Here is a 12,776-nt window from a genome sequence, read left to right on the forward strand (position 1 = left end):
GTTTCTTACAATGCTCTGCTGGAATTTTAGACCATTCTTCTTTGGCAAACTGCTCCAGGACCCTGATATTTGAAGGGTGCCTTCTCCAAACTGCCATTTTTAGATCTCTCCACAGGTGTTCTATGGGATTCAGGTCTGGACTCATTGCTGGCCACCTTAGAAGTCTCCAGTGCTTTCTCTCAAACCATTTTCTAGTGCTTTTTGAAGTTTGTTTTGGGTCATTGTCCTGCTGGAAGACCCATTACCTCTGAAGGAGATGCAGCTTTCTCACACTGGGCCCTACATTATGCTGCAAAATTTGTTGGTAGTCTTCAGACTTCATAATGCCATGCACACGGTCAAGCAGTCCAGTGACAGAGGCAGCAAAGCAACCCCAAAACATCAGGGAACCTCCGCCATGTTTGACTGTAGGGACTGTGTTCTTTTCTTTGACTGTCTCTTTTTTTCTCCTGTAAACTCTATGTTGATGCCTTTGCCCAAAAAGCTCTACTTTTGTCTCTTCTGTCCAGAGAACATTCTTCCAAAATGTTTTAGGCTTTTTCAGTTAAGTTTTGTCAAACTCCAGCCTGGCTTTTTTATGTCTCGGGGTAAGAAGAGGGGTCTTCCTGGGTCTCCTACCATACAGTCCCTTTTCATTCAGACGCCGACGGATAGTACGGGTTGACTCTGTTGTACCCTCGGACTGCAGGGCAGTTTGAACTTGTTTGGATGTTAGTCGATGTTCTTTACCCAACATTCGCACAATCTTGCGCTGAAATCTCTTGTCAATTTTTCTTTTCCGTCCACATCTAAGGAGGTTAACCACAGTGCCATGGGCTTTAAACTTCTTGATGACACTGCGCACGGTAGACACAGGAACATTCAGGTCTTTGGAGATGGACTTGTAGCCTTGAGATTGCTCATGCTTCCTCAAGTCCTCAGACAGTTCTTTGGTCTTCTTTCTTTTCTCCATGCTCAATGTGGTACACACAAGGACACAGGACAGAGGTTGAGTCAACTTTAATCCATGTCAACTGGCTGCAAGTGTGATTTAGTTATTGCCAACACCTGTTAGGTGCCACAGGTAAGTTACAGGTGCTGTTAATTACACAAATTAGAGAAGCATCACATGATTTTTCGAACAGTGCTAATACTTTTGTCCACCCCCTTTTTTATGTTTGGTGTGGAATTATATTCAATTTGGCTTTAGAACAATTCTTTTTGTGTTTTTTCATTTAAGACAAATTAAATGAAGATAATAATAACAAAGAATTTGTGTTTGCAATCATTTTCAGGAAGAAACTGAGTATTATCTGACAGAATTGCAGGGGTGTCAATAATTTTGGCCATAACTGTAGTTCACATTTTACACACCCTATTGAATTAATTTCAAAGTGTTTTTTTTGTTACAAAATGTTTACACAAGAATAAATTTACCATATTTCATTTTTTTTAATAAAAAGTCATAAAAGAGCTTTGGGGGCTATAATCAGTGATGACCCCTATCCTATTTTTATCATTCAATGTAGTAAGAAAATATAATGCACTCTAGGTTAAAAAGTATTTTCTTCATTGAATTGAATGGCCCAATTGCATTCCGATAGAATGAAGATTGAGACTAATGTAACAAAGGCCATTTAAATCCCAAATATACACTCATCCCATAATATTAGCATTAAAAGGTGAATGACATTAGTATAATAGAATAATTCTTACCTCTCCTGCCAGATGCTCAAACATGGAAGCCTCTGGACCTTCTCCAAACATATTTGGCATTGGTATTCTTTCTAATCTGTGTAGTTTAAAAAAAAATGCAACATTTTAAAAGTTTAATAAAAAAAAATAAATTTAGAGATATTATGGTTTTAGGAAATAAAGCAAATTTGTTGAAATGTGAAAATTTCTAATGGTTTTCTAGATCTCCACTAGTGGTCATTTCAATGGTAACCTTTAGGCCGGCGTCACACTAGCGAGTTTTACGGACGTAAGAGCGCATAAAATACGTCCGTAAAACACGCCTAACAAACGGCCCAATTATTCCCAATGGGTCAGGTCCTATCAGCCGTATATAACGCATCCGTAATATACGCCTTTCTACGGCCGTACAAAATCGCAGCATGCTGCGTTTGTCAGCGTATTGCGCAAAAAATACGCCAATGAAAGTCTATGGGGGCGAGAAAAATACGGATTCCACACGGACCAGCAGTGTGACTTGCGAGAAATACGCAGCGGTGTTAGTGAAAAGCCGGTAATTCAATTGCCGGCTTTTCATTTCTCCTTCCCCTACCCGACAGGATATGAGACATGGTTTACATACAGTAAACCATCTCATATCCCCTTTTTTTTGCATATTCCACACTACTGATGTTAGTAGTGTGTATGTGCAAAATTTGGGCGCTGTAGCTAAAATAAAGGGTTAAATCGCGGAAAAAATTGGCGTGGGCTCCCGCGCAATTTTCTCTGCCAGAGTGGTAAAGCCAGTGACTGAGGGCAGATATTAATAGCCAGGAGAGGGTCCATGGTTATTGGCCCCCCCTGGCTACAAACATCTGCCCCCAGCCACCCCAGAAAAGGCACATCTGGAAGATGCGCCTATTCTGGCACTTGGCCACTCTCTTCCCACTCCCGTGTAGCGGCGGGATATGGGGTAATGAAGGGTTAATGTCACCTTGCTATTGTAAGGTGACATTAAGCCAGATTAATAATGGAGAGGCGTCAATTATGTCACCTATCCATTATTAATCCAATTGTCTGAAAGGGTTAAAAAACACACACACACACGTTATCATCAAGTATTTTAATGAAATAAACAAACAGGTTGCTTTAGTATTTTATTGCTCTCTCAATCCATCCTGAAGACCCTCGCTTGGCAAAATAATAAACCAACAATATACATACCTTCGGATGAACTGTCAGGTCCCACGAAGTAAATCCATCTGAAGTGGTTAAATCATTTTACAGCCAGGAGCTGCGCTAAAGCACTGCTCGTGGTTGTAAAAACCCCGGGTGCTGAAAGGAAAGCTGGGTGATGTGTACTTACATTGCGTTGCGGTGAGGCGCCCTCTGGTGGATGTTCTCATGAACTGCAGCCTTGGAAAAGTTCCCACGCTCGAGTTCATATGAGTTCATCTAGCAGAGGGTGCATCACCGCAACTCAATGTATGAGTGAATGTATATATATATATGTGTCTCAATGACATATACAGTGGGGCAAAAAAGTATTTAGTCAGTCAGCAATAGTGCAAGTTCCACCACTTAAAAAGATGAGAGGCGTCTGTAATTTACATCATAGGTAGACCTCAACTATGGGAGACAAACTGAGAAAAAAAAATCCAGAAAATCACATTGTCTGTTTTTTTAGCATTTTATTTGCATATTATGGTGGAAAATAAGTTTTTGGTCAGAAACAAACAATCAAGATTTCTGGCTCTCACAGACCTGTAACTTCTTCTTTAAGAGTCTCCTCTTTCCTCCACTCATTACCTGTAGTAATGGCACCTGTTTAAACTTGTTATCAGTATAAAAAGACACCTGTGCACACCCTCAAACAGTCTGACTCCAAACTCCACTATGGTGAAGACCAAAGAGCTGTCAAAGGACACCAGAAACAAAATTGTAGCCCTGCACCAGGCTGGGAAGACTGAATCTGCAATAGCCAACCAGCTTGGAGTGAAGAAATCAACAGTGGGAGCAATAATTAGAAAATGGAAGACATTCAAGACCACTGATAATCTCCCTCGATCTGGGGCTCCACGCAAAATCCCACCCCGTGGGGTCAGAATGATCACAGAGTGAATGAACTGCAGAGAGCTGGGACCAATGTAACAAGGCCTACCATAAGTAACACACTACGCCACCATGGACTCAAATCCTGCAGTGCCAGACGTGTCCCACTGCTTAAGCCAGTACATGTCCGGGCCCGTCTGAAGTTTGCTAGAGAGCATTTGGATGATCCAGAGGAGTTTTGGGAGAATGTCCTATGGTCTGATGAAACCAAACTGGAACTGTTTGGTAGAAACACAACTTGTCGTGTTTGGAGGAAAAAGAATACTGAGTTGCATCCATCAAACACCATACCTACTGTAAAGCATGGTGGTGGAAACATCATGCTTTGGGGCTGTTTCTCTGCAAAGGGGCCAGGACGACTGATCCGGGTACATGAAAGAATGAATGGGGCCATGTATCGTGAGATTTTGAGTGCAAACCTCCTTCCATCAGCAAGGGCATTGAAGATGAAACGTGGCTGGGTCTTTCAACATGACAATGATCCAAAGCACACCGCCAGGGCAACGAAGGAGTGGCTTCATAAGAAGCATTTCAAGGTCCTGGAGTGGCCTAGCCAGTCTCCAGATCTCAACCCTATAGAAAACCTTTGGAGGGAGTTGAAAGTCCATGTTGCCAAGCGAAAAGCCAAAAACATCACTGCTCTAGAGGAGATCTGCATGGAGGAATGGGCCAACATACCAACAACAGTGTGTGGCAACCTTGTGAAGACTTACAGAAAACGTTTGACCTCTGTCATTGCCAACAAAGGATATATTACAAAGTATTGAGATGAAATTTTGTTTCTGACCAAATACTTATTTTCCACCATAATATGCAAATAAAATGCTAAAAAAACAGACAATGTGATTTTCTGGATTTTTTTTCTCAGTTTGTCTCCCATAGTTGAGGTCTACCTATGATGTAAATTACAGACGCCTCTCATCTTTTTAAGTGGTGGAACTTGCACTATTGCTGACTGACTAAATACTTTTTTGCCCCACTGTATGTATGTATATATATATATATATATATATATATATATATATATATATATATATATATATATATATATATATATATACACATACACATACTGTATATATGTTTTACCGAACATTTGAGCACATAAATCCACTAGATGTCGGTTTTGCAAGCCTGCGAGAAAATATCGCAGTACGGATATCATACGGATTACATACGGAGGATGCCTTGTGCAAAATACGCTGACACACCCTGCCTACGGATGACATACGGACCACTATTTTGGGGACTTTTCTGCATATTACGGCCGTAAAAAACGGACCGTATTGTCTTACGCCTAGTGTGACGCCGGCCTTAAGCTGATGAGGTTTTGGCGAGTCTTTGACGCTGTGTATTTTCACTGCAGATTTTTCCAATAGACTTGCATTAGATGCAAAAAATCCGCAAGTAAAAAATGAACATGCATTTCCAAGGCAAAAACCCACAAAAAACACATGTAATCCACACATGACTGTGTCAATAAAGTTATCAAAGCAGCTTTGTTTAAAACATAAAATTCTAACTAAACAAAAAATGCTGTATCACAACTGCGTTAAAAAAGCATTTGAAAAAATGCAATTAAAAACGCAATAAAAAAACGCAAATAACCCAATTTAAATAATAGGTGCAGAACTGCTGCAGAAAATCTGAAAAATTAAGGCTGTGTGCACACGTAGCATATTTTTTGCGTTTTTTTCGCGGTTTTTCGCTATAAAAATGCTATAAAACCACGAAAAAAACGCTACCATTAAGCATCCTATGTAACAGAATGCATTCCGCATTTTTTGTGCACATGCTGCATTTTTTTTCCTGAGCGGAATCGCATTCCAGAAAAAAACGCAGCATGTTCATTAAAATTGCGGAATCGCGGCGATTCTGCACCCATAGGAGTGCATTGATCTGCTTACTTCCCGCACGGGGCTGTGCACACCATGCGGGAAAGTAAGCAGATCATGTGCGGTTGGTACCCAGGGTGGAGGAGAGGAGACTCTCCTCCACGAACTGGGCACCATATAATTGGTAAAAAATAAAAGAATTAAAATAAAAAATAGCGATATACTCACCCTCGATGTCCCCCGCAGTCTTACGGCCTCTCCGCTGCACGCTGCCGCCTCGGTTCCTATAGCTGCTGGGCGGTGAAGGACCTGCGATGACGTCACGGTCTTGTGATTGGTCGCGAGACCGCATGTGACCGGTCACGTGACCAATCACAAGACCGTGACGTCATCGCAGGTCCTTCACCGCCCAGCAGCTATCGGAACGGACGCCGCTGAGGTCTGCAGGTGAGTATAACCATGTTTTTAATTTTTTTTAATATTTTTTAACATTCTATCTTTTACTATAGATGCGGCATAGGCAACATCTATAGTAACAAGTTGGTCACACATGTAACGTTTTTTGCTCACAACGGTCCGCTTTTTCCGACCGCGCATGCGCGGCCGGAACTCCGCCCCCACCTCCCCGCGCTTCCCCGCACCTCACAATGGGGCAGCGGATGCGCTGGAAAAATGCATCCGCTGCCCCCGTTGTGTGGCGGAGACAACGCTAGCGTCGGGAACGTCGGCCCGACGCACAGCGACGGGCCGAGCCCGACGCTAGTGTGAAAGAAGCCTAAATTGAAAAGTAGATTAAAACATAGTAAAATGAAACCTCAGGAAATCTGACGCATTTCTGGTGTATTAACCCCTTAATGACCTTGGGATTTTCCATTTTTCCGTGTTCGTTTTACGCTCCCCTCCTTCCCAGAGCCATAACTTTTTTATTTTTCCGTCAATTTGGCCATGTGAGGGCTTATTTTTTGCAGGACGAGTTGTACTTTTGAACGACATCATTGGTTTTACCATGTCGTGTACTAGAAAACGGGAAAAAAATTCCAAGTGCGATGAAATTGCAAAGAAAGTGCAGTCCCACACTTGTTTTTTGTTTGGCTTTTTTTGCTAGGTTCACTAAATGCTAAAACTGACCTGCTATTATGATTCTCCATGTCAGTACGAGTTCATAGACACCTAACATGACTGGGTTATTTTTTATCTAAGTGGTGAAAAAAAATTCCAAACTTTGCTAAAAAAAATAAAATAAATTGTGCCATTTTCCGATACTCGTAGCGTCTGCATTTTTCATGATCTGGGGTCGGATGAGGGCTTATTTTTTGCGTGCCGAGCTGGCGTTTTTAATGATAACATTTCGGTGCAGATACGTTCTTTTGATCGCCCGTTATTGCATTTTAATGCAATGTTGCGGCGACCAAAAAAACGTAATTCTGGCGTTTTGAATTTATTTCTCGTTACGCCGTTTAGCGATCAGGTTAATGTTTTTTTTTATTGATAGATCGGGCGATTCTGAACGCGGCGATACCAAATATGTGTAGGTTTGATTATTTTTTTTATTGATTTATTTTGAATGGGGCGAAAGGGGGGTGATTTAAACTTTTATGTTTTTTTTATTTTTTTCACATTTTTTTCACTTTTTTTTTTTTTTTAAACTTTTGCCATGCTCCAATAGCCTAGAGGCTAGAAGCAGGCACAACACGATCGGCTCTGCTACATAGCAGCGATCTGATGTTCGCTGCTATGTAGCAGAAATGCAGGTGTGCTGTGAGCGCCGACCACAGGGTGGCGCTCACAGTTGCCGGGGATCAGTAACCATAGAGGTCTCAAGGACCTCTATGGTTACTATTCAGAAGCATCGCCGACCTCCGATCATGTGACGGGGTCGGCGATGCGATCATTTCCGGCCACCCGGCCGGAAGCGCCTGTTAAATGCCGCTGTCTGCGTTTGACAGCGGCAATTAACTAGTTAATAGCGGCGGGTGAATCGCGATTTCACCCGCAGCTATTGCGGGCACATGTCAGCTGTTCAAAACAGCTGACATGTGCCGACTTCGATGCGGGCTCACCGCGGAGCCCTGCATCAAAGCAGGGGACCTGACGTCGGACGTACTATCCCGTCCGACGTCAGGAAGGGGTTAAAGGCCATGGGCATGGCCCAGCTTCCAATCCGAGGATCAGGTAAATTAACCCTGGAACAGCTGGACAAAACCTAGCCGACGCCAATGAGCAAATAGTGGTCAAAGGCAGAATTACCGCTGTCTGTCGAACGACCTGGTCTGAACAGCGTCCGACATGACAGTACCCCGCCTTCTACGAGGGACCCCAGGGCCCTCACGGCTTATAGGACCCGGCTTGTCTGGATGGCGACGATGAAAAAACCTGACCAGCCGGGATCTGTACGTACTATCCCGTCCGAGGTCAGAAAGGGGTTAAACATCTTTACTCATAGGATAACAATATATATATATATATATATATATATATATATATATATATATATATATATATATACACACACAGTACAGACCAAAAGTTTGGACACACCTTCTCATTTAAAGATTTTTCTGTATTTTCATGGCTATGAAAATTGTACATTCACACTGAAGGCATCAAAACTATGAATTAACACATGTGGAATTATATACTTAACAAAAAAGTGTGAAACAACTGAAATGATGTCTTATATTCTAGGTTCTTTAAAGTAGCCACCTTTTGCTTTGATGACCGCTTTCCACACTCTTTGCATTCTCTTGATGAGCTTCAAGAGGTAGTCTTGAACCAAATCTACTGATTGTTTGTCCAATAGGGGCAGTATACAAAGAAATGGAGGTGGTCTAGGACTGATCCTTGAGGAACCCCAACAGTAAGGGGAAGGTGAGAGGATGAGGAACCAGCAAAAGATACAGTGAAGGAGCGGTCAGAGAGATAGGAGGAGAACCAGGAGAGAACGGTGTCCTTGAGGCCGATAGAGCGGAGCATAGTGAGGAGGAGCTGATGATCCACAGTATCGAATGCTGCAGAGAGATCCAAGAGAAGTAGCATGGAGTAGTGACCATTAGATTCAGCTGTTAGTAGACCATTAGAGACTTTAGTGAGGGCAGTTTCAGTAGAGTGTAAAGAGCGGAAACCAGATTGAAAAGGGTCGAGAAGAGAGTTATCTGAGAGATAGCGGATAAGACGGGAGTGGACCAGGCGTTCGAGGAGTTTAGAGATGAAGGGAAGATTAGAGACCGGTCTATAATTAGCGGCACAGTTTTGATCGAGGAATGATTTTTTTAAGTAATGGATGTATGATGGCATGCTTAAATGAGGAGGGAAAAATACCGGAAGAGAGAGAGGTTGAATATTTTTGTTAGGTGAGAGGTGACATCAGGGGAAAGGGACTGGAGGAGATGTGACGGAATGGGGTCACTGGTGCAAGTGGTCGGGCGAGAAGATGCAAGGAGCCGGATTACTTCTTCTGTAACTGGTTTAAAGTCAGAGAGTGAGCTAGATAAAATGGGGGAGGGAGGATAGTGCATGGTATGAAGGGATTGGGAGATAATTTCCTGTTGGATGTGGTCAATTTTTTCTTTGAAGTAATTGGCCAGATCGTCAGCGCGAAGATCCATGATTGGGGCCTGCACTCTTGGGTTGAGTAGGGAATGGAAAGTGTCAAAGCGAAGATTAGGGTTATTGAACAATGAGGTGATGAGGGTTTTGAAATAGGTTTGTTTGGAGAGGTGAAGGGCAGAGTTGTATGTTTCAAGCATAAACTTATAATGGATGAAATTAGATAAGATTTTCTCCACAGACGTTCAGCGCACCTGGAGCACCGCTGCAGGAAAAGTGTTTGCAGCGTGCACCAAGGTTGTCGCCATCTGTGCCGAGTTGTTCTATGTGAAGGAGGTGCAATTTCATCCAGGGCACGTTGCAGTATTTCATTATAGTGCTTCAGTGCAGAATCAGGACATGAGATTGAGGAGATATGGGGCCAATGAGGACTGCAAGTTCTTCATAAGTTTCTGGGTGTTAATGACCTCTATGTTTTTATAGGTGTAGAAAGTGGGGGTGACCTGAGCGGGATGGCAGTTCTTGATAGAGAATGAATCTATGACAATATAGATGCTCTTCACAGATTGTTTCATGGCAGTCTTTGATCTGGCTTACTACCATGTGCCCATACACATAGAACACCAGAAATACCTCAGGGTAGCAGTAGCGACTGCGGACTAGTCAAACAATTCCAGTTCAGAGCCCTTCTCTTTGACCTGTCAATTGCTCCTCGTGCCTTCCCCAAGTTGATTGCCCATCTCCGGGATAATTACAAGTTGATTGTCCCATATTTGGATGACTTTCTGGTTGTGGGCAATTTGGCCCAACATTGCGCAAGTCGGCTGGAGGAAGAGATGTTTACCTTAAGTCCTTCCTGACATGTGCCATAAATGCATAGCGCTACAGGAGCTGCGTTCCCGAATAATTGCGTACGGCGCCACGATCGCTGGCGCTCACGCTGAGCGCCGCCGTGATCGGGTGTCAGTTCTGCGTGAGAGCTGACACCCTGCAGCAACACCCACGATCGGTGCTAGCACATCAAGGAGATTCCATAAGCTCAAAGCGACTTAGTAAGCAAAGAAGGGGGCACCACAGAGAAACAGGGATCCAACCAGGTCTATACTAGAACAGCAGTGCAATGAAAGACAACAAGAAATAGACCAGAAAGAGGGGATCACCTGAGGCATGGATCAAGTATAAAATTTTTTTTTTTATTTTATTCATATAACACACAAGGACACAAAAAACCACATGGAGCATAGGTTTAAAAACATTAAAATTGGTCACACGTGACCTACATACAGTACAAACTGGCCCATAATAAAGCCAACCCCCTGTAACAACTCCCCAGTGTCAAAATAATGAAAAACCTTGTAAATACAAGGTGTGGTGTCTACGTAAACAGCACTACAAGCTCTAAAAAAGAGAGCGAGATAGGAGCAGACTGGGAAAGACTTAAGGTACCGTCACATTAAGCGACGCTGCAGCGATATAGACAACGATGCCGATCGCTGCAGCGTCGCTGTTTCGTCGTTGTGTGGTCGCTGGAGAGCTGTCACACAGACAGCTCTCCAGCGACCAACGATGCCGAAGTCCCCGGGTAACCAGGGTAAACATCGGGTTACTAAGCGCAGGGCCGCGCTTAGTAACCCGATGTTTACCCTGGTTACCAGTGTAAATGTAAAAAAACCCAAACACTACATACTTACATTCCGGTGTCTGTCGCGTCCCCCGGCGTCCGCTTCCCTGCACTGTGTAAGCGCCGGCCGTAAAGCAGAGCGGTGACGTCACCGCTGTGCTCTGCTTTACGGCCGGCGCTGACACAGTGCAGGGAAGCGGACGCCGGGGGACGCGACAGACACCGGAATGTAAGTATGTAGTGTTTGTTTTTTTTTACATTTACAATGGTAACCAGGGTAAATATCGGGTTACTAAGCGCGGCCCTGCGCTTAGTAACCCGATGTTTACCCTGGTTACCAGTGAAGACATCGCTTAATCGGCGTCACACACGCCGACTCAGCGATGTCAGCGGGTGAGCCAGTGACGAAATAAGGTGCTGGCTTTCTAGCTCCGACCAACGATGTCACAGCAGGATCCTGATCGCTGCTGCGTGTCAAACACAACGATATCGCTATCCAGGACGCTGCAACGTCACGGATCGCTATCGTTATCGTTGTTAAGTTGTTCAGTGTGAAGGTACCTTTAAAGCTGCTAAATGTTTAAGCACATAGATAACAGACTCGGCGAGAAATAAATATCAATATCAAGTTGCTCACATAAACTTCTTTTCCGGGCCTGGAGGAGAGTCTCCTCTCCTCCACCCTGGGTACCATCTGCACATGATCCGCTTACTTTCCGCATGGTGGGCATAGCCCCATGCGGAAAGTAAGCGAATCAATTAATTCCAATGTGTGCGGAATCGCGGCGATTCCACACAAAGAATGAGCATGCTGCATATCTTTCTGCGATGCGAATCCACCGCGGAAAAATACACAGCATTAGCACAGCTTCATTGGAAAATACTGTGCTTTTCTTTAAAAAAATATGGCAATTTCCCACATGTCTACTTTACATGAACACAATTTTGGAACCAATTTTTTTTTTTGTTAGGGAGTTATAAGGGTTAAAAGTTGACTAGCGATTTCTCATTTTTACAACGCCACTTTTTTTTTTTTAGGACCACGTCACATTTGAAGTCACTTTGAGGGGTCTATATTATAGAAAATACCCAAAAGTGACCCCATTCTAAAAACTGCACCACTCAAGATGCGCAACAACACATTCAAAAAGTATATTAATCCTTCTGGTGCTTCACAGGAATTTTTGGAATGTTTAAAAAAAAAAAAAAAAAAGAACATTTAACTTTTTTTCACCAAAAAATATTTCAGATACAAATTTTTATATTTTCCCAAGGGTAACAGGAGAAATTGGACCCCAAAAGTTATAGTGCAATTTGTCCTGAGTACGCTGATATACCATATGTGGGGGTAAACCACTGTTTGGGCGCATGGCAGAGCTCGGAAGGGAAGGAGCGCTGTTTGACTTTTTCAACTCAAAATAGGCTTGAATTGAAATCAAACACCATGTCGTGTTTGGAGAGCCCCTGATGTGCCTAAACAGTGGAAACTCCCCACAAGTGACACCATTTTGGAAACTAGACCCCCCAAGGAACTTATCTAGGTGTGTGGTGAGAACTTTGAACCCCCAGATGTTTCATTAAAGTTTATAACGCCCGGGCGTGAAAATAAAAAAAAAAAATCATACTCTGAGGAGTATAATCATTAGCACCTTTGGTCATTTTGAGAAATTATTATATGTGTTATGGGAACTTGCTTTTGATATTTTGATATATGGTCCATTTGGGCAATGTGCAACATATATATAATATCGTCAATGATTGCCTATGATAGATATGCTGGGACATTATCTATTTTGACTCCTATACTGTGAAATCTGACTACGGTGCAATAAGAATTGTATGCTGATGATCTATACTGTTTCTGGCATTTATCTTTTAAAGTGGAATACGTATTATAGTTTATGGTCCCCTTTTTTCTGGGCAAGGTGCAATATATATAATATTGATTGAGATATGACACAATGACTGCCTATGATGGATATGCTGGGATATTATAAATGTTGACACCT

General features: G+C 42.9%; 1 protein-coding gene across 1 annotated transcript in view; it reads right to left on the minus strand.

The window, feature by feature from the left end:
- Positions 1–12,776, minus strand: part of PM20D1 (peptidase M20 domain containing 1) — a 189,067-nt gene that overhangs the window by 51,437 nt on the left and 124,854 nt on the right. Inside the window, exon 7 of the mRNA XM_077295146.1 lies at positions 1,696–1,771. Coding sequence (XP_077151261.1) covers positions 1,696–1,771 — 76 coding nt within the window. The remainder of the gene's footprint in view (positions 1–1,695; positions 1,772–12,776) is intronic.

The sequence above is a fragment of the Ranitomeya variabilis genome, chromosome 3 (assembly GCF_051348905.1).
Source record: "Ranitomeya variabilis isolate aRanVar5 chromosome 3, aRanVar5.hap1, whole genome shotgun sequence".
Classification (NCBI taxonomy): Eukaryota; Metazoa; Chordata; class Amphibia; order Anura; family Dendrobatidae; genus Ranitomeya; species Ranitomeya variabilis.